The following is a 23,051-nucleotide window of genomic DNA, read 5'->3' on the forward strand; positions in this document are numbered from 1 at the left end:
TATATTTTATAGTGATTTTGAAAAGTATTTTTACTTTCTAACATTGAATTTTTTTATCTTTTAAATATTAAAAATATTAAAAATACTTTTTAAAATGATTGTCAAACACTTTTTTATAAATTCTACTAAAATTTGATATTCTACCCCTAACAAAATATTAGTTTGCCATTTTAACGAAAATGTTTTATATTGAACTAAAATTTATTAGGAATTAATATTTTAATATTTTGCAATTAGAAAGTCTCTCAGAATACCATCCTAAAAATTGGACAATATTATTTTAATATTTGCATCGAAAGTGAATCACCAATACTAAAAATATAAGTTCAACATTGCTATCATGATTATGCATTGGAGAAACCTTTACGTCCTTTTGCGGGAAATATGAGAAAAAATAAATAAAAATAAAAGAAAATTAAATTTTAAAAATTAAATTTAAATTCAATAAATTATTTTTATTTTTATATAAAAATTAAATAAAATGAAACTATTTTTTTTTTTGGATTGCCCTTTTCCTGTCGCTCTCAGTTTTCTTTCTTAGGATTAAAAGAGTAAGGGTAGAAATTAAAGAGGAATCAAAGCTCAATGGGAAGCGAAAGCAAGGAGAAGAAGAGAAGAAGCTCACCTTCTATTTCATCAGGTCAATTTTAACCTTCTTCATAATAATTTCTTTTCCATTTTCTCTTTCTTTCTGTTTGTTTGCCGATGAAAGAGCACCTTAGAAAGTGAAAAACCCACCCACAATTAGGGCCAATAATCCTATTTGTTTCAGTTGAATGGTGGGTTTTGTCTCGTCAGGTGCTAAGTAACTGAATTTTTAAGATTTCAGCAATTCTAACTAATCCAATTGAATTGTGGGTTTTGTTTCATCAGATCCCAAGTAATCGGATTTTAACATTTCAGGATTTTCTATGTTCGTTTGTCGAGAAAAGAAAATGCAGAAAGTGAAAAACTCATCCCAACTAGGACCAGTAGCCCTACCTGGCTCGGTTGAATTGTGGGTTTTGTCTCATTAGACCTAAATATTGATTTTTAACATTTCAGAAAATTATCTTTGCTTGTTTCCTGAGAAAAACCTAACCCAGAAAGAAAATATCCACAACACCCCCACCCCCCAATTAGGGCCAATTATCGTATTTGGGTCTTTTGAATTGTGGGTTTTGCCTCCTTGTATCCAAATAATTGAATTTTTAACATTTTAGAATTTTTCTCTCTGTTCGTTTCCTCAGGGAAAAAAAAAAAAAAAGGCAGAAAAAAGACAAAACAAAAAACAGAAAGTGAAGAACTCACCCCAACTTAGCCCAATAGTCCTATTTTGGTCAATTTAATTGTGGGATACCAGAAATTGAATTTTAAAATTTCAGAAATTTCTAGCTCACAAATAGGGTGTTGGAAATTTCATTGATTTTTGTTCATTGTAATTGCACAGATGAAGGAAAAGGCAAAAGGCGGAGGAGTGTGGAAGATAAGAAAGAGAAGCGGAAGGACAAGAAATCTCATAGGCACTCCAAGCACCATTCTGATAAAGGTTCGTTTGGGCCTGTTTCCCCCACCCCCTGGGACTGTTCCCCCCTCTTTCCCTTTATATTTACAATTTATTGTTTTTATTTTCAGTATGAGACGAAATTTGAACTAGGTACAATTATTCTTAAGATTATGGTATCGGTGTTTGAGCTTTGTGTTGTCTTAATTTGAACATTAGAATGATTGACCTTTTGTTACTGTATTATACCATTGTGGAGCAAAATTATCAACAAGTTATTGAAAAGATTAAATCTTCAATCATCAATTATATTATTGTTATGACTGGTTAGAATAACCTTGACGAAAAACAGACGATGAAGAAAATAACTCCTTAGCTGAGGTCTTGAATCTTAAATCAATGATTGGGACAGAATAACATGGAAGATGTCAACGAGATATTGAAGGTTTGGAGAGTTGGAGATGTTAGTGAAGATATCGACCACTTTTATGTTAATTGATATTGGTTTGGGAGATGTGAGTGGAATCAGTAATGACATGGAAATTAAGCTTACACTTCAGAAAGAGTTTATGGGATTGACATGCTTCTTTACTGGGATCTCCTGTTGAGCTAACCAATCAGTGGAATATTAGAGGTATTTGAGGAGCACTCGTCCCCCTTGAGCTTTGTATTGTTCTTTTTATGATCAGAAATGTATTTTTGCTTTGTGGTCGGTCTGGTTACTTTGGCTTTATTTTCTTTGTTGTTATTATTTCCCTTCGAGTATAACTCATCTTTTTTGTATTCATGGCTCAATGAATTATTTCTTGTTGTGATAAAAAAAAAAATTGTTAATGGAGGTGGAATTTCATTATCAAATATGATGTTTTATAATCTAAATACATGCTTGATGAGCACTTCATATGCAGGTGCAAAAAATTTTTGTTTTTAAATCTATGCATAAAACACCCATCAATTATTGCAATATAGTTTGACCAAACTAGCATCACAGGAAGTTCCTAGGGGCTTAAAAGCTATCACTTCTGTCTCTATCTGGAGAAAGACCGGAAAAGAGATCTATAGACCTGCAGAGAAGGAGATTTTGATGAATATCTCAACTTTCTCAACAAGATTTAAGGCTGTGAACAAAACCTTATGGCTGTGGGTTATTCAGAAGCATCTCCGAGTTGTTTAGAGAGCAACATTAGGGTGAGAGATTGATGTATTCAGTGGGGGGGTATATGCTGCAGTGTGCCACTTTCCATTCATATTTTATAGGCAAAGAGGCTTCAGTGTGTCTGCAGATTGGATAATAGACTTGTGGGTTTTACCACTTAACCATAAATCTATATCCTATAGTTATTACCATACTGAAATGTGTCACAAATTGCAAATGTGATAAGTTCCATTCTCTTTCTCCTGTTGTCTTCACAACCATATTTAATTTTCAGTTTCTTTTAATTAATTGGTGTAGCATATTTCAGTGGGACTACTGTATTTGAGCAAATAAACTAATAGTTTGTTTTTACATTATGTGCTCACACTAGTATCAACTAAGTGGTATTGTTGAAGTGTATTTATGTGTTACACGCTTCTGAAAAGTTGCTCGCAGCTTTTTGTTTACTTTTAAAAAGATTAATTTCAACCCAAGTAATCAGGGTTAAGATTATGTTGAGTTTTTTAGTCATGTTTTATTTCAGAGGTGGAGTTTGTTTTAACTCAGTTTTCTTTCCTTTTGAAATTTTGCATTCCATTTCATAAATCATAATTCCAAATTTCCAATTAAGTTGAATGATTTCTCTGTTCTTTACCAATTTTAGTTTATTTTATGGAATTAATCAAGTCAGTATGTGTTGCTGGGGAAAAATAAAGAGGAATTCCATTGAAATAAGCTCATATTTATTCTTGGCCAAAGCATTCACTCTATCAACTAAATGTGTTTAATGATCATTCATTACTACAATTAAATGTCTTTATGGTTTCAATGATACTGACCTGCTTATCTTGGCACAGAAAAGAAGTCTGAGGGGAAGCACAAAGATAAACGCCACAAACGTGACCGTCACTTGGTGAGTTCTCTTGTTCTTGTGTTATAAATTCAAATAAAGGATTTCTTAATGGTGCCCACCACCCCATGTCTGGGCCCTTTGTTATTACTATTATTATTTTTTTTATCACCTCTCTCACAAGAAAAAGGAAAAAAGACTTGTGGTTGTGTATTTTATGTTTCACTGGGTCCTGAGCACTTCATGACCACCCCTTTTGTTAAAGCACTATACTGTTGGTTATATTAACATTTAAATTGCTCAAGGACCCTCTCAAATATAACCATATTTCACAAATTTAGTCTAATTCTTAAGTCATTCTGGGGAAGAAAATGCATGGGATTGTTATAGAAGTCCTGAACTCAAGTCAGCTTGATAATGTAGTTCGTTCCACTTCAAATTTGTTCAGTAAATGCATGATATTATGAAGCAGTTTGAAGTTCTCCAAATGTCATGCCTAGAAATATCGGTTCATTAAAATAATGTTGACTTTGTTTCCCTTGTACCTGAATGCTAATGAAAACCTGGCTGACCAAGTTCACAAACTGTTAGTGATTAATGAATAGAACTTATATATTCATATATCAGGGTTTCCTTGCTGTGTCAGTGTGGTTGTTCCCTGTGTTAGCATTTGTGTCCTTGCTCATAGCTCAAAACAAGAAAAAGGTCTACTAAAATACAATCTTAGACCAAGTTACCCAAGATACCAAAAATTAATCCCTTTAATAACTTGGTCTTTTCTATTTGGGGTTTAATTTGCTTATTTATTTGATACCCTTTTAATTTTTCTATTGCACATTCCTATACTTGACCTCATCCTTTCGAACTACAACCATTGGTCAAATCACATGCAGCATTATTTGAGAATACCGCTCTTTGAAGAGTGGGTATACAATTCAATAATTAGGTTTAAAGTCCACATATACTTGAGGTAGGTGAAGGGTTGTTTGATATTCTACTCGTTTAGTGTGTTTGATAATACAAATTGTATATCACTTAAAAAATGGCACTTGAAGGAACTTAAAATTTTGATTTATACAATACGAATGCAAGACCAAATCCACCAACACGCTTAAATTTTATATATTTGAACTGTTGTTTTTGCTCGTCTCCTTCAAACGTAAACCCTTATGGAACCTTTCTCTCTTTTTATATGGACAAAGCAAAATCCACTTTTTCAAACTAGTCGAGATGAAAAATGGTATCTCTACTGCTGGAGCAAAACTTTTCAATAAACTTCTCTCTCCAAATCCTCACTTTGCAACTCAACTAGCAACTACAACAACTCCATCTACCAACTAGTCTCACACTTATTGAATAGTCTCTTGCAAACAAAGGGAAATGTATGATATTGGTTTTCCGACAAATCTCCCTTCAATGGTCAAGCTAGCACCAAGGTTGCAAAAAGAAAAGAGGAATGAAAAAGATGGTGGTTGAAGACGCTAGATGTGTCTTGCATTGCCCTCAAGCTAATCATGTATATACGGTAGGGGGACAGTTGATCTTTAACAGATGGATTTGCCTCTTGAGAGTGTTAATACCATTAGCATGTGTCTACTTATGATTCCCATGTGATGACAATATGCTAATTCCACATGTACCCTTATGAAACATGATGCTGGTAAAATGTGTTCATTCCACTTGAAGACGGATGAGGGATAAAAACTAAGGCAACTATCCTTCTTGATGGGGGTTGATAGAAGGTAAGAGTGACTTTGTCCTAAGCATACCCAAACAAATACTAAGTAGAAGGGAAGAAGAATGGGGTTGGCCTTTTGGGGATGAACAGGTTAATCTGTAAACCCTACAATGCTCGGAGCAATAGGGGCAGATTTTGGTTTTTTCATCTACTAACTCGTCACTTTGATTTATGATTACAATCTAGGTTAAAAATGTCGAGAAATTTTGATGATATTTAGTTGAAATATTGCGTATCAAAAGGCCCAACACAATCTGACGCAATAAGTGGTGGGAATATCTCATTACTCTAATGTTTCCAATTTTTCATCATTGTTTTGTCGATTTTCGTCAATTTATTGGCAATATTCCAACAATTCACCACTTTTGCCAATTTTCTCAGTGCCACATCAACATCGGTTTTCCTTTAAAAAATTTCACACACATGGAAATGGGCCTTGGAGAGGCAGCAACCTAGCCTAGAATTCAGCCATGATAATGGGATGAGGTGTTCCTTATTAAATCCACCTTTTTTTCCTTTTCGCTTTTCAACATGGGATTACTGTATCTTAAACCTAAGAAAAAAACATTAAAGCACAACCACAAGGCCAAGGATCAAACCTGAGTCCTCAGGTATGAGATGGGATGGCTTCGACCACTGGACCCAATATCATTAGTATCCCTTTTGGCTATGTGGAGATGTAATTTTTTTCTTTCTTTTTTTTTTTTTAAAAAAAAATTGATGCTTGTCTGTTTGGATTTAGGCTAGTGCAATCGTTAATTAGGATTGTTTTAACCATTTGTGAGTATCAAAATTGTTTTTCCCATGGATATATGCTTGGGGATAGAGATTTTATTCTAATTAGCTTTGTCAATAGAAGGAGATTAATTTTTAGGAATCGTGATTTTATTGTATTCTAAACAATTTAAATGCAACTTTTCTTTTTTAATCTTTTTGTGTGAGAATTTTTCAAGCTCTACAAGGGTCTCCATTCAATAGTACCTTGTGAAATTTTCACCAAAAACAGCTCCATCATCCATAGTAGTCTTACCTCATTTTGTTCCTCTCATTATTTATTCTTTTTTCTTCTTTGTCCTTGTTTTGCCTATTGTTTACTTTGGAAAGAGCTTTCCTCAACACATAAGAACCATTCCCAAACAAAAGTCAAGTGCAAGCTATATCCTTAAGATGTTTAAAACCTCAATATGAAATGAATTTGAATGCAAGGCAGTGTATAAAATCTATAATGAGGTATCTAATATAATCTCATAATGCATAGTGAGTACATAGAATCGTTATGGAAGTTTTTTCTTAAAAAAATTGAACTATCCTTCAAGATTGTGGTACTATATGTAAATTGAACTCTTTATAACTTGGGATGCTTTTGGAACATTGAAAGAGGGGGAGTGAGGATAAAAGGCCATTCCGTTTCTCATTCACTACTCTGTTTGGGTTACACTTAGAAATGAGAATTAGAATAAACAATTCATTTCCACGAAAACTAAAACCCACCCTTGGAACGATTTTGATTCCTTCTTTGCAAATAGTATTGTGATTCACCTTCATTTCTGCTCCTATTCCTTTCCATACCAATCACATGCTTGGTGATTAAAAAGTCTTCTACACAAATTTGAAATATAGGTCAGCTATCTGTATTCTATCTAAAATCAAACATAAAAAAAATATATAAAAAATCTGAATGCATCAATTGAATTTAGCACACAAATTTCAGACGATACTGACAATGTTTACATTTCTTCAAACGCACTGATGAAACTGTCCTGGAGCAAAGAAATCCTTGTGGACAGTAAACAGCAAACGAGAGAGGATTATAAATCCCACAAACATAATTTAGTGGTCTCACCTTTCTTTGTTTTACTTCATTAGCAGACATAAACTCAGATGTGTTCCATTGGCTTCTGTTGAGGATTTAGAAGACTTTGAGATAATGCTTTAGGTTGGGTGGGTGGGTGGTGGATGCCTGTGAAATCGGTTTGATCCAAATATGTTCAAACTCAACCTGTTGGCACCTTCACTCAGGTCTAGGAATAGAATGGCCTTGCTTAACACCAAATTATGTTCACAACTCAAGTTGTTTGTAGATATTTGTTTAGCAGTCATCTATTTGAAAATTTCGTGAATTTTTCTTTTATTTATCTTTTCTCTCTTGTCATGGTGGTTTAAATTTTGGGTAACTTATAAGAATCATCCCTGTGGTTTCACCCATGTCTCAACTTAACCCCTAAGCTTTTTTTTTTTTTTTTTTAAGTATTATCAACCCTAAAATATACCTTAATATCAAATAAGCCCTTCTTTAAGATTTTTCATTAGAAACCCGAGTGACAAGCACATAGACATTAGTATGAGTTTTAATATGATATCTTTGAATATATTGAATTTGTCTACATGCTTTTTGTAGAGATTTCTTCATCCATATTTGCCAGAAAATCTTAAAGAAGGGTTCATTTGATATTTAGGCAGAGTTCAGGATTAATATTGCTTTGAAAATAAAAGTTAAGAAAGTATAATAGTGACTTGTGTAACGTACCCTTAATTTTTTGTTCCAATGGAGTGGTAAACAGTTGAGGTTCTTGCACTCATTCACCTGCAATTTTCTGGAATGGACAGCTATGAGCATAGTCATTTGCACATCACGAAATTCAACAATTGAACCAGAAAATGTTGCTAAATTTTGGGTGGCATCGGGTTTAATCTTCTGTTTCTGGGCTTACATCGCCATTCTGACACTTGTTTGATCCTTGGTTTGTTTTCCAGAAACTTGAGATCCAAGAACTGTCCAATGATGACTACTTCTCCAAGAACAATGAGTTTGCAGCCTGGCTGAAGGAGAAGAGGAAAATATATTTCACAGATCTTTCAACGGAGTCTGCACGCGAACTTTTTACAGAATTCGTCAAGGACTGGAACAAGCAGAAGCTTGAATCCAGGTACTATGAAGGCATTGTGACCGGGCCTCGGACGTCCCATAAATGGAACATCAAGCAGTAGCAGTAGACATTAGGGTTTTGCTTCCATGAAGAAGAAAACAGAGTGTTACACTACTTCTCCTTATAATTTGTATGGCGTAGTTCTGGGTATCATGTTTTACATTCTGCTTGTGAGTTTCATAGTAGAAATGGGTATCAATCTCTGAAATATGCTTGAACCTAATTGATATGAGAATGCTGCAGCATATGTGAAGTCACTGTGAAAAATGATTTTCATTTTTTTAAAATTAATTTCAAATGAACAGGAAAACATTTGTGTGATTTTTGTTCCTCCAAAAATGTTTGTTGGGTATAAAAAATTTGTGAGAGGATATTTTTTATCCAAAAAAAATAATTTTCCCTGCTTCAAAGAAAGTGAAGATCATTTTTATTATTTCACCCTTTAAATCAAATATTCCTAAGAAGAGATGTCACGTGTGCATTTCTAAACAACTAAAATTATAAATGGGGAAACGGTACTAGGAGAAACCGAAAAAAAAAAAAAAACCTACAACGGTGCATATACAGCGGATTTGAAATACAACGGAGGATACAAAACGACGTCGTTCTATTTCAAAACGGACCGTTTGTGCAAAGTTCAACTGTTTTCCAAATGTACCGTTTTTATTCCCTCCGAAACGCATCGAGTGAAAAGAAATTGATGTTTTGATGTGTTTGCAGTGGAGTGAGTTGAGCTAAGACTAAGCATGTTTTCAAAGATTCAATCAGCATGCAATTTGGGAAGATTAGCAGAAGCGCTGAAACTCTTGTCCTCAAACCCAACTCCCTTAGACCCCTCTTTGTATTTGAAAATTTTGCAGCTTTGTATTGACAAAAAGCTAAAAAGCAAGGTCATTTGATTCACACCCATCTCATAACAAATGGGTTTGGCTCAGATTTGCACTTAAACACCAAACTCATAATCTTTTATGTGAAAGTGGGTGATGTAATTGCTGCTCGCAATGTGTTTGATGGAATGCCTGAGAGGAGTGTTGTTTCTTGGACTGCTATGGTATCTGGGTATTCCCAAAATGGGCGTTTTGAAAAGGCTTTTGTGCTGTTTTCAGATATGCGGCATTGTGGTGTTAAGGCGAACCAGTTTACATATGGGAGTGCTTTGAGGGCTTGCACTAGTATGAGGTGTTTGGACATGGGGATACAGGTACAAGGGTGTATTCAGAAGGGAAGGTTTGTTGAGAATCTGTTTGTGAAGAGTGCATTGGTTGATTTTCATTCCAAGTGTGGGAAGATGGAGGATGCATCCTATTTGTTTGGGACGATGATGGAAAGAGATGTGGTTTCATGGAATGCAATGATTGGTGGGTATGCTGTTCAGGGATTTGCTGATGATTCATTCTGTATGTTCCGCTCGATGCTTAGAGGAGGTATTTTCAAATGTTCTTTGAGTAGAGTTGAATGTAATGTTCGGTGTGGACTTCTGGAATATTTTTATTTGAGTTATATTTCATTTTTCAGTCCTATATTGGGTACTTTCCTAGAAGTTTTTGTTAGTTATTATTAATCCTCTTACTGAATATGCACCCAAGAAAATGATGATTTAGTTACCATGTGTAAATGCATGTGTATGGTGCATCTGTTATTATCAAGGGCTATATTTGATGAAATGAGAATGCTTCATGATGACTAGCTGAAAGGTGTGTCAAAGAAACATCATGATTGGAGTTGTTTAAGCCAAAAAAAAAGATACTAATAAAGATATCATTTGATGGAGTTATGGTTAAGGTGCTACCAACATACATGACTTCTGAGACCATTTTTATGACAATCAATCACACCTAATATGATGGAGGAAATTAAGGTCGCTCATTTTGAACTGAATCAAGTTATCATTTAATATTCCCTCTTTTTATATGAAAAGTTCACTGCACATAAAAATTACAAAGTGGAAATCCTAACCATCTGTTTTCTTACTTTTCTCCTTAGCATGGGTATTTTTGTGGACTCTGTGGATTTTATCTAAATATTTATGGCTGTCTGATTAGTATATTTTTATATGTATTTCCAAAGTAAAAAAATGACCATAAATGGATTCTGTCGATTGATGAGCAGGGTAAGAGGCAGTGTGGAATGCAGTTTGTATGTATATTTACCACCACCTCATCTTCTCTTTGCTGAGGATTTGACCTTATGTGGGGAATATTCATCTTCTTTTAGCCAATTTCCTTTTTCTCTCCGTGTCTGATCAAATGTTCAAAATAGTTGTCTCGTCTTTTTCAATTTCTCTTGCTGCATACTAAAAATTTTGTTCTTTGTTGCATCCTGTTGCAATACTGAAACAAAATAGGTCTGGTGCCTGATTGCTACACCCTGGGTAGTGTTCTGAGAGCCTCAGCTGAAGGTGGTGGTCTCATTATAGCCAATCAAATACATGGAATCATCACCCAATTGGGGTATGGATCATATGATATTGTAACTGGATTGTTGATCAATGCATATGCAAAAAATGGAAGTTTGAGAAGTGCCAAAGATTTACGCAAGGGTATGCTTAAAAAGGATCTATTTTCTTCCACTGCATTGATCACTGGATATGCACATGAGGGCATCTATAGTGTAGATGCCTTGGACCTCTTCAAAGAAATGAATCAGATGAACATAGGAATGGATGATGTTATATTATGCTCCATGCTTAATATATGTGCCAATTTAGCATCATTCGCTTTGGGTACACAGATACACGCCTTTGCATTAAAATATCAACCTAGTTATGATGTAGCCATGGGCAATGCTCTCATTGATATGTATGCTAAATCTGGAGAGATCGAAGATGCTAAACGAGCTTTTGATGAGATGGAAGAGAAAAATGTGATTTCTTGGACATCATTAATTCTGGATATGCAAAACATGGGTATGGGCACATGGCTGTTTCACTATATAAGAAGATGGAAAGCAAAGGGTTTAAACCAAATGATGTTACATTTTTGTCCCTTCTTTTTGCTTGCAGCCATACTGGATTAACTGATGAAGGATGTGAATGCTTCAATAATATGGTTAACAAATACAATATCAAGCCCAGAGCTGAGCATTATTCTTGCATGGTAGATCTCTTTGCACGTCAAGGGCTGTTAGAAGAAGCCTATAATTTGTTATGCAAGATAGATATTAAGCATAATGCCTCTCTTTGGGGTGCAATTCTAGGGGCATCTAGCATCTATGGCTATATGTCTCTTGGCAAAGAAGCAGCCAGTAATCTTTTTAATATGCAACCCGAGAATTCTGTCAACTATGTTGTTCTAGCAAGTATATATTCTGCTGCTGGCCTGTGGGATGATGCTTGGAAGATAAGAAAATTGATGGAAGAGAGAAGTACAAAAAAGAATGCAGGCTATAGTTTTTTCCAAGCAACAAAGAAGAGCATACCGCTACTGCAGGCTAGTTGAAATGCAGAAGTCTGCTGTCATTTTAATTCTTTGAGGAATTAATGATATTGATAACAAAATTGTGCAAAACACCTGAATCATTGTGAATGCTGCCATGGAAGTTGGAGATGCCTTTACAAATATCATATGTGGCAAGGACTCCATAATAGTCCGTCAGTGCACTTCAATACCTGCTTTACTTTCTCATATTCCATCAAGTGTTTCAAAAGACTCAGGTATTTACCCATCCTATGAACTTTGCTATTTATTTCTTAATTGGTTACTTATATTCTCGGCTGGGAAAATGTGAAAAACAAAATTGAAGCTTTTTGAATGTGTATTTTCTAGATGTTTGCTTCATAGGAGCATAAGATCATCCACTGAATTACTTACACAAGATTTCTTGCTACATGCTCTACACAATGTGATTTAGTTTGGACAATAAAAACCAAACCATCTGTAAAATTAGGGATGATATAGTTAATTGCCTTTATCCTAGTGCTTGTTTGTTTCTTTTTTTTTTTTTTTTTTTTTATATGTCAGTTTCCAGTGTTTCCATGGAACATGAAGTAAGCAACTTGACCACTTTAATTTCTCCACAACTATCCCTGTGCTTCATTGCTCTTAAAGTTGTCTTATTGTAGCTCAACTATTCTCTGTTCTGAACTTATTTTTGCTTATACTTTTAAGGTTAATAGATAACTAAATTGTCTGTCTGCATCCAAAGTTCTGAGGCTGACCTGGAGGAGAGATGCTCCAGAAGAAACCCAATCAGAAGGAGACTGATGCAATGATTGTTCAAGAGGCAAAGCAGATGTGCAGCAGCAATGTAACTTTCTTTTATCATAATCATTTTATTTGATTTTACCAACAAATTTTAAGATTTTTTGAGAATAGTTAATTTCAAGTGGTCCTCCATTTTCACTTCTAGATAAGAAATTGAAAATCAAAATTACCGGTGAGCACTCTGCAGGTGCTCACTGAAGTCAAATACGATTAAACTGATTGATTTGGGTGGTATTACATTTGATAATCAGAATTGCAGCCCTATTGTCTTCTCAAGGCATTAGAGCACCTGAGAACATTCTATGTAAGTAGTTTTCATGTTGACAAAACACAAATGATAGCTTATGTTTATATATTGCTCAATTGAATTCCATAAGTAACCTAAGTTAGGCAGCAAACATACCTAATTAATATCTTTGAGTATACCACCTAAACACCAACTCTAACCAAGCCTTAATTTAATGGTTGAACAGGACTGGGGGTGAGCAATTTTGATGTTATTGGTTTGTATTTTTAATCTATAAGATATTTTTCTTTAATATTATTTCTTTCAGTGTTCTTACATAGGTACTTCACCAAAGGATCACTATGTCAAAAATTAAAATAAACACATTTCTATGACACACCATGTATGCCATGGATAAAACAACACCCCATATATGTTGTTAACAAGAGGACACACCAGTGTCCTGTTAATTAAAATAGGATAATTAAGTCTTTTGTATATTATATTCAGATCCCTGCTGAAACCTTGCAGCACAACACTTCCCTCTTGCTCTTATTTAGCTCTCTCCCATATCTCAATTCCTTATTGTGGAATTCAAAATGCAAACCCTCCTACACTGTCATTTCTCTGTTTCTTCTCTCAGTTTGGTGGCCAGATTCTCACTTTGGTACATCAATCCAAAGCAAGTCCAGAAACATATGGAGAAATCAAGCTCGGTTTCTGAACCTTCATTTCATCTCTGCTCTGATTTTCACAGTAGGGTTTGGCAGCTTCACATCCAAAACTTGAGGCACTGAGAATATTATAGTGTTCTTTTTTGAGCTGAGAATATTCATTCTTCAGCACCTAAGTCTGCCTATATCTGTTTGATGCATTGTTTCCAATGAGTGAATAATAGAAGAGCTCTCTGCTAGTTTTTTGCCCCTAATTTGCACATGAGGCAATTGGGATTTTCGATACTCCCACCACTGTCACTGACCATGATAACTTCCTTGCAGGTACAGCATGGAGTTAGCAGAAGAGATTTTAATATTCTGGACTTCGGTGCAATCTTCTTGTCAAACAGAACTCCACAAGAAGAGTGTCTTTAGAAGGAACTCTCTGGCCTTCCCACTTTCCTAGAGCCATCTCAGTATAAAATGTTAAGAATGGAATGTTTTTATTTCTTCTTGAATATGTGATGAAGGATGAGATATTTTAGACATAGATGGTGCAGTTAAACCCCAAGAATATTGATTCATAAGAGAAGCATCTCATCCTGCAGGTCTTAACTTCATGCTGCTGTCTTGCTTGTTCTCCCCTTTCATTCTTTTACTAAATTATCTTGCTCTTCTTTTTCTGGAATCTGTTTGTAAGACCACACTTCTAATTCTATCCTTATCCTGCTGTTTCTTTTGTGCAGATTGTGTTCAGCACAACAGGTATTGTCATCCCTTCCTGAACATAATTTCCACAAGACTATAGGAGATCAACTCTTGATCTCGATAATCAAAATTTTGTTCCCATTTTCATGGCCATCCTTGTTCCTTTACTATGGATCAGGTTCATGGAATCTGATATATAGCACTCCCATTTTTCAGCTGTCTTCTTTCATTCAAGATTGTGCTTAAAATCAAGCTTTCCCAAGTTGAGAAATCTACTCAAAGACATCTGTGTGACTTGTTAAGTGAGAAAAGGCTCCATCCATCTACATGGGAATTCCTGGTATTCCTTGGAATCTGTAGTTGCTTTAATCCATCAACTACTTTTCTTAGATACCACTGTAAGAATTTCTGTTCTTGGTCCTGGTTTCTAGTCTCCTTCCATGTTGCTGGTTTTCTTTATGCACTTCTTTTTACCAGAAAAAAGGTTTGTAATCTGCTCTGTCATGTAATGCAGATGCTTCCCAGACACCTTTGTGCTGGAACCATCTTTCCTGCCCCCTTCTGCTGTCTGGAAATGGTCTGATCACCGATCGGTGCAGCTAAATGGTAATCTCACAGCGTCTGTAGTACTGGGTTGAGGAGTGTCTCCAAGTTAAACCACATCCCATCATCGAATGTGGCATGAAATCATCAGTCAAAGACAAGAGCAGTAGCTCTTGGATCCTTCACAAATCCACTAGCTTTCCTCCAGAGGATTTTCTGGTTTTTCCAGTTAATTTTTATGGAAAATTAGTGTGCTTCTCATGTCTTTTGATTAAATTTTCATATTTAGACCTGGGTTTTAATGATATAGGATGAAGTTGGATCTGCCTTGGGCATGAGGCAGGTTGAAAAGCCAAAAACAGTGGGGAGCCACACAGGGCAAAAGTTTTCCCAAAGAAAGGGAAGGAGTCTGCACTGATTGCAGCGAAGGATGGGAATAAAAAAGGTGATTCAAATTCTCTACTGCAAATTGACATGGGCAAGTTTGAATGGGTTAGGGTAGAGTTTAAATTCGAACAATACTAACTCGAAAATATTGGATTGATAGGACTTGAAATTTATTTGTTATTGATTTTAATTATATTATTTATTATTATCTGAAAAACATCTTATTTTCTATTTTTAATAATAAAAAATTATTTTTGAATTGTAAAATATGTTTTTCTGTTTCTTTTATTTTATTTTGAACAATAGAAAATTATTTTGAGAATCAGACATAACCTTATATAGGTTTTTTAACTCAAAAAAAAAAACACAATAAAAAAATTATTAAATTTAAACTTCTTTATTCTTATACATTTTTTTCTAGTTGATTTATATAAATATGCACTAATTATAAAATATGGATGAAAAAATAAATTAAAAATAAATTATTTTAACGTTGAGGAAAATAATTCTTATTTCATGCACTAAAAAAAGTGAATACCTCACATTACTTGAAAATATCTTTATGTGTATATGGGTTATTACTCATACTAACCCAACTCACATAAGAATGGTACATCATTCAACCAATAAAGGTATTTTAAGTCTAAAATAATATTATTTTAAGACTAAAATAGTATTACTTTAAGACCAAAACACATGTAATGATATTTTTAGGTATTTTGAGGTAAATAATATTCTAATGCATGAAATGAGAATTATTTTCCTCAAAATGCACTTCACATGGAAATGGTTTTTTTGAGTCATCTTTTCATTCATATTTTATAAATAATGACCGTTTAAATAATTTTCCCTTCTTTGTTTCCTACAAAATTTCTAGAATGTTGAAACTAACTTCAATTTGCTATCGAAATTGGGGACCAAAGCATCAATTAACGCTTAGATGTTCACTTTAAAATTTATTTTTAACATAATTAAAATTACCATTGGTTTTCTCCAATGGTATAAAAAAAATGTTTCAAAAGATTTTTTTTGAGGGATCCATTTTAGAGAACTGTTTTATAAAAGAATATTATTTAATTAAAAAATGATTTTAATTTTTGTAGATATGACAAAATTTTCTACAAGTATTTTCCATGATAGGAATAAAAACAAACAAATGAATTCTGAACAAACAAACTAAAAACATCTGTTTTTTTTTTAACAAAAAAAAAATGATTATTTTTCCAAATGAATTTATTAACGTTCTTGCCAAAACCGCAGCGTTTTAGCCCCTTGCCTCGGATTAGTCTTCTCTTCAACCCCATAAATATTGAAGGTTTTTGAATTGATTTCTTGTAAGCCGAATCAATGCTCAATTTTCTTCTATTTTCCATACTCATTACTCACATATGACATGAAAACCAAAACCCACTTCCTATTCTCGGTTTCAAGAAGTGTTTTCAACACAATTCCCAAAACCCCAGTTGGAAAAACTAGGCAATGGGCACCGGTTAGTACAATTACCACCGCTTCTGCTTTGATCAATGAAACACCAGTTGAAAATTTTGCGGAACAAGTTAAGGATGATGACCTCAAAACCTCTAATGCTGGTTCGAGGAGATGGGGCTGTTTGGATGGTGATATAGCTAAGGTATTCTTGCAACAACAACACACAGACTATGGCATTCGATGCCTTAATGCGGTGAATTTTCCTCAAAAGGGTTTCTCAGAGATCACCACCCAGATGGCTGGAAAAGCATTGCATGCATTTTGCATAGTGGGTTCAGTCAATCTCGGCATTTTTCAAACTAATACATTGATTAATATGTACTCAAAGTTCGGTAATATTGAGCATGCTCGTTATGTGTTTGATGAAATGCGTCATAGAAATGAGGCTTCTTGGAGCACTATGTTATCGGGTTATGTCCGTGTGGGTTTGTATGAAGAGGCAGTTGGGTTGTTTTGTCAAATGTGGGGCCTGGGAGTTGAGCCAAATGGTTTTATGGTTGCTAGTTTGATTACTGCATGCAGTAGGTCGGGGTATATGGCTGATGAAGGATTTCAAGTCCATGGTTTTGTTGTTAAGACTGGTATTTTAGGTGATGTGTATGTGGGAACTGCACTTGTGCATTTTTATGGCTCAATTGCGCTTGTTTATAATGCCCAGAAGCTCTTTGAGGAGATGCCTGATCATAATGTAGTTTCTTGGACCTCATTAATGGTTGGGTATTCAGACAGTGGAAATCCAGGGGAAGTTTTAAATGTATATCAAAGAATGAGGCGGGAAGGGGTTAGTGGCAATCAAAACACATTTGCAACGGTGACTAGTTCTTGTGGTTTGCTCGAGGATCAAGTTTTGGGTTATCAAGTTCTTGGACACATTATACAGTATGGATTCGAGGATAGCGTTTCTGTGGCAAACTCTCTCATATCGATGTTCTCTAGTTTTAGTAGTGTGGAAGAAGCCTGCTATGTCTTTGATCACATGAATGAATGTGACATTATATCATGGAATGCAATGATTTCTGCATATGCACATCATGGACTTTGTAGGGAATCACTTGGATGTTTTCATTGGATGCGACATCTACATAATGAAACAAATTCCACTACTCTCTCAAGTTTGTTGTCGGTCTGTAGTTCTGTGGATAATCTGAAGTGGGGGAGAGGAATTCATGGTTTGGTAGTTAAATTGGGACTGGACTCAAATGTTTGTATATGCAATACTCTTCTTACATTGTATTCTGAGGCTGGAAGATCAGAAGATGCAGAGTTGGTGTTTCAAGCAATGACGGAAAGGGATTTAATCTCATGGAATTCCATGATGGCTTGCTATGTTCAGGATGGAAAGTGCCTAGATGGACTAAAAATTTTGGCTGAACTTCTTCAGATGGGAAAAGTGATGAACCATGTGACATTCGCAAGTGCATTGGCTGCATGTTCAAACCCTGAATGTCTCATTGAAAGCAAGATTGTCCATGCTGCCATAATTGTTGCAGGCTTCCATGATGATTTGATTGTTGGTAATGCATTAGTTACCATGTATGGTAAACTTGGTATGATGATGGAAGCAAAAAAGGTATTGCAGACAATGCCCCAGCCTGACAGGGTTACTTGGAATGCTCTCATTGGTGGTCATGCTGAGAATGAAGAACCAAATGAGGCTGTAAAAGCTTATAAATTGATAAGAGAAAAAGGCATCCCTGCAAATTACATTACCATGGTAAGTGTTCTTGGTGCTTGCTCGGCTCCTGATGATCTCCTCAAACATGGGATGCCCATCCATGCACATATAGTTCTGACTGGATTTGAATCAGATGATTATGTGAAGAATTCTCTCATCACAATGTATGCTAAGTGTGGTGATCTCAATTCAAGTAAGTACATCTTTGATGGATTAGGTAATAAGAGCCCTATCACATGGAATGCCATGGTTGCTGCAAATGCTCATCATGGCTGTGGGGAGGAGGCTCTAAAAATTTTTGGGGAGATGCGAAATGTGGGAGTAAATTTAGATCAATTCAGCTTCTCTGGAGGCCTTGCTGCGACTGCCAACCTGGCTGTATTGGAGGAAGGTCAACAGCTTCATGGATTGGTTATTAAACTTGGGTTTGAATCAGATCTCCATGTTACCAATGCAGCAATGGATATGTATGGTAAGTGTGGGGAAATGCATGATGTGCTGAAAATGCTTCCCCAACCAATCAACAGGTCACGATTATCATGGAACATACTGATATCAGCTTTTGCCAGACATGGGTGTTTTCAGAAAGCTAGAGAGACTTTTCATGAAATGCTTAAACTGGGTCCAAAACCTGACCATGTCACATTTGTCTCTCTTCTATCTGCTTGCAATCATGGGGGTCTAGTGGATGAGGGTCTTGCATATTATGATTCAATGACTAGGGAGTTTGGGGTCTTTCCAGGAATAGAGCATTGTGTATGCATAATTGATCTTCTTGGACGATCAGGAAGACTTTCTGATGCCGAAGGCTTTATCAAAGAAATGCCAGTCCCACCAAATGACCTTGCATGGCGGAGCTTGTTGGCTGCATGTAGAATCCATGGCAATTTGGAGCTTGCAAGGAAAACTGCAGAACATCTTTTGGAATTGGACCCATCAGATGACTCAGCTTATGTCCTGTATTCAAATGTCTGTGCTACTAGTGGGAAATGGGAGGATGTGGAGAATCTCAGGAAACAAATGGGATCAAATAACATAAAGAAGCAGCCTGCATGCAGTTGGGTCAAATTGAAAGACAAAGTTCATTCATTTGGGATGGGAGAAAAGTATCACCCACAGGCCAGCCAGATAAGTGCAAAGCTGGGAGAGCTTATGAAGATGACCAAAGAAGCAGGTTATGTCCCTGATACTAGCTTTGCATTACATGATATGGATGAGGAACAAAAGGAGTACAACCTTTGGAACCACAGTGAAAGACTTGCCCTTGCATTTGGGTTGATCAATACGCCAGAAAGTTCAACTCTCAGAATTTTTAAGAATCTCCGGGTATGCGGTGATTGTCATTCCGTTTACAAGTTTGTTAGTGGAATTGTTGGGCGGAAAATTGTGTTGAGGGATCCTTATCGATTCCATCATTTTAGTGGTGGCAAGTGTTCTTGTGGTGACTATTGGTAATTAAGCTACTGATTTGCTTAAAAATGAGGCTCTGTTAAAAATTTTCAGTAGTGGCTTCCAAGATCAAGATTGGGACCTCATTGTCAATTACTGATAACAAGGTTAGCATTTCATTTCATTCTTCATTGTGGCTATTTTCCATTTAATTGCACCAGTCCTTTTTGCACAAGATAGTAGAATTTATTCACTCCATTAAAATTTTGGAAATGAAAATTCAAATGCTTTACTTGATGATCCAACATGGAGACACTGATGCATAAGCGGTATACTATTCTTAAGTTGACATAATGATCTTGATTGCTGTTTAAGTAACTGGTTTCAATGGATAGCTTCTTTGAGTTGATTCAGCAGTGCAGCATCTAATGAGAGGTTGTGATTAATTTGAGTGCAGTTAGAGGACCTTGAGCTGTAAAAAACCAACAAATCAAGTTTTGATGGTTATACTGAAGCCAGTGATGATTGTTTTTCAGCTTTTTCTGAGGTAAGAGCATCCCAATAAGTGGGATCCTGCAAAGAGACACATCCTATGTGCTTTATCTTCAAAACATGAATGCAAACCAGAATTTTAGTTTACATTTTAAACTGAATTTGTCTTTGTCCATTATGAAGTAAATCTTCTCTAACAGAATGACGAAGGTACCAATCTTGCTGCAGACTGAAAATTATTAGGAGTAGAGAACAGATGCTCTTAGCCCTACTGGATTAAGTGATGAATTATGTGAATCATTCAATTACAATAACATGCTCAAAGCTGAGCATTACTTTTGTATGATGCTTGGAAGGCAAGAAAATTGATGGAAGAGACAAGTTCAAAGAGGAATCCTGGCTTTAGCTTTTACCAATCAACAAAGATGAGGATACCTCTACTGCAGGTGAGTTGAATTGGAATCCCCCATCTGTTGGATGCAGATTTGAAGTTTTTCATTGAATGTGGGTGAAGAGTTTTCATTGAAGTATTCTGGATTTCGGCACAATCTTCATCAAACAGAACTGAAGAAAAAGAGTGTCATAGAAAGAAACTCTTTGGCCTTCCATTCTCAGAGTGATCTATGTAAAAATTGTTAAAGATGGAACATTCTTGTTTCTTCTGGAGTACAAGTGGAAGGAGGTTTATGGCATCTTATGGACAACCATAGATCATGCAGTTAACATCAAACCAAGAATACGGGTTTGTCAAGGAAGCATTTCTCCTACAGGTCATAAATTCATGTTGCTTTCTTGTTTGTTCTTCCAATCCTTTCTTTTGATGCTTGGTCAAGACCACATTTCTCCATAATCTTACGCTTCTTTCAATTTGATGGGGCAAGACCACATTTTTAATTCTACACTTATCCTGCTGTTTATTTTTATGCAGGTTCCATTTAACACAGCCTGGTACTGTCATTCTCTTTCTGAGCATGATTCCCACAGTGCTGTTAAAGAGTAACTTTCCAAACTCTCCCTCTTGATAATCCAATTTCTGTTGCTGTTTCCATGTGCAGTGAAATGGCACCAGTTTATATTTTCATATTCATGTGGGATGGTGGCATGTCTTTACCATGAGCAGAACTTGCACAGAATCAGTTGTTATACTAGGAAGAAATGTAATAAGGACCTCAGGGACCAAGCTCCCACTTTTCAGAGGTCTTTCTTGTGCTTAAAATCGAGCGCTCTCTCAGGTTGAGAAACCTACTAAAAGACATCTGGGCAGCTGTTGTTATTTCATCCATCTATACCCAAATTACTCATACTCCCTGGATTTCTTGCTGCTTCAATCTGCAAACTTCTGAGCTTGTTGCATATTACCCTTTTCTTTGTTTTCCCAATTCCACCCACACATTCTTCTGGTGCCTGGAGACATATGTAAGGATTTCTGCTGTTGATCTCATCTCCAGTCACCCTGTTCATTACTGGTTTTTGTTGGGTGTCCTTTTACCATATTAAGGTTTCTGATCTGCTCTGTTGTGTAATGCAGGCGCTTCTTCAGGTCGCCTTTCTGCTGGTGCTATGTCTCCTGCTCCATTCAGTTGTCTGGAATTCAGGTGGATGTTTGAGAAACAAATCAGCACATATTCATTGTCTGATCTCTGATTCTTGCTGCTAAATGGTACTCCCTATGATCTGTTTGATACAATTATAGTTGTACTGTTTTCCGATGACTAGTAATCCCATGTGATTTTCTTAACAAGTATGTTGGAAAGTGTTTGTTAGGTTATGTTTGTATTTTGGAGATTTAAAAGGGAAAAAAATAGAAAGGAAAAATAAAATAAAATAAAAAAAGTGAGGAAAAAAATATAAAATTTTTCTCTTGTTTTGTCCATGGAAAAATTGTAGCAAATAAAATTAAGTTGTTTGTTATTCCAACCATTCTTCTTAGTCTTGATCTTAAGAATGAAAAGGCCAGCAACGGCAAAGTAATTATACCACACCTTTTAGATATATGAGTTTGTTAACTGTAAGTTAAGGGATGTTTGATAAAACTTAATACTTATTATTTAATTATTTAAATTGATTTTGAGTAAATTTATTTTTAAATTATTAACTAAAAATTTATAATATGTTTATATATATATATATATATATATATATATATATATACTTCAAATGTATTGAGGTTATGTGATAAAATTAATTCTAAATAATAATAAAAAATGGATGCAAAATTTGAATGGGTTTGATTATATTTGGGGTTAAGATTTGAGATTAAAAATGTTAAAATTTTTATAATATCTTTGCAAAAAAAAAAAAACATTTTTATAATTGAACTCCTAAATATAATTTTATGTTTAAAAATGTTCCCAAACGTAGATTTTTGTGAAATGTGTGAAATGTTTTCTAAATCATAAATGCTAAAATTTTTTGAAATATGAATTTCATATAAAGATATAAAATTAAGTTAATTCTAGAAAATTATTGGAAAAAGTGTGTTTTCATACATTGGAACGAAAAAAAAAATCACAAAATGGGAAGTTAAATTTATAAAATATAAATTTGAAGCCATTATCTAAAAATAATTAGGATTTCATACATTTTTTTAGTCAAAATCAATGCATTTTTTGTTCAAAGGTAATCCATTCAAGTACTATCTTTAATAATAGAGGTATTACTTTTGACCATTCTAGGCATTACCTTTCATAGATGAATATATGAAATTTGAGTTATTTTTAGAGGTTCTATTTTGTGATTATTTTTTGTAGTGTAAATATTAAAATAAGAATATGGATTTTTTTATATATATCCTTTTCCATGACCAGAGGACTTATGTTTTTTTAAGTATTAAAAAAAATACTTTACAAATTTTTTCAAAAATATTCATTTTGCGAAAATAATATTTTTTTTGTCATATATTTTTAAAATATATAGAACAATTCTTATTTTCAATATCAAACATATAGTACATTTTTTGAAAAAAAAAAAATTGAATAATATAATCAAGGAAAACCCATCAAACTTGAAACTTCAAAATCATATTCATAGTGTTTTTTCTTTGTATAAAAAATATATATAATGTACATTAATATTTTAGAATATTTTTTTTAATCTTTGACAATGAGATTAATCTTCATTGAGGAGAGAAAATATTATTCTTTACAAAAAAT

General features: G+C 34.7%; 2 protein-coding genes across 2 annotated transcripts; both read left to right on the plus strand.

Annotated features, from left to right (window-relative positions):
- The first annotated feature begins 538 nt into the window (after positions 1-538).
- Positions 539-21,667, plus strand: LOC117908360 (pentatricopeptide repeat-containing protein At4g33170-like). The gene is made up of 15 exons (XM_034821945.1): positions 539-640; positions 1,430-1,528; positions 3,476-3,531; positions 7,961-8,190; positions 8,275-8,303; positions 9,111-9,557; positions 10,478-11,054; positions 11,135-11,430; positions 13,964-13,982; positions 14,440-14,551; positions 14,779-14,811; positions 16,162-19,574; positions 19,865-20,669; positions 20,828-21,315; positions 21,428-21,667. The coding sequence occupies exons 1-12, from the start codon at positions 586-588 to the stop codon at positions 19,471-19,473; spliced, it is 5,265 nt and encodes a 1,754-aa protein (XP_034677836.1). The 5' UTR covers positions 539-585; the 3' UTR covers positions 19,474-19,574; positions 19,865-20,669; positions 20,828-21,315; positions 21,428-21,667.
- On the plus strand, positions 8,746-15,011 carry LOC117909160 (pentatricopeptide repeat-containing protein At3g20730-like). Its single transcript, XM_034823064.1, is given in 8 exon segments — positions 8,746-9,000; positions 9,003-9,557; positions 10,478-11,017; positions 11,020-11,785; positions 12,277-12,378; positions 13,560-13,825; positions 13,964-14,323; positions 14,440-15,011. Coding segments are annotated over 4 exon segments (1,767 nt in total). The 5' UTR covers positions 8,746-8,879; the 3' UTR covers positions 11,571-11,785; positions 12,277-12,378; positions 13,560-13,825; positions 13,964-14,323; positions 14,440-15,011.
- Positions 21,668-23,051: the final 1,384 nt, after the last annotated feature.

The sequence above is a fragment of the Vitis riparia genome, chromosome 19, assembly GCF_004353265.1.
Source record: "Vitis riparia cultivar Riparia Gloire de Montpellier isolate 1030 chromosome 19, EGFV_Vit.rip_1.0, whole genome shotgun sequence".
Lineage (NCBI taxonomy): Eukaryota > Viridiplantae > Streptophyta > Magnoliopsida > Vitales > Vitaceae > Vitis > Vitis riparia.

What these genes read in the sequence shown, in the direction of transcription:
- LOC117908360 (XM_034821945.1), top strand. Translation starts at nt 586, where the DNA reads ATGGGAAGCGAAAGCAAGGAGAAGAAGAGAAGAAGCTCACCTTCTATT. An exon ending in CTCACCTTCTATTTCATCAG is followed by an intron (nt 641 to 1,429) that starts GTCAATTTTAAC and finishes GTAATTGCACAG; the next exon opens with ATGAAGGAAAAGGCAAAAGG. An exon ending in CAAGCACCATTCTGATAAAG is followed by an intron (nt 1,529 to 3,475) that starts GTTCGTTTGGGC and finishes ATCTTGGCACAG; the next exon opens with AAAAGAAGTCTGAGGGGAAG.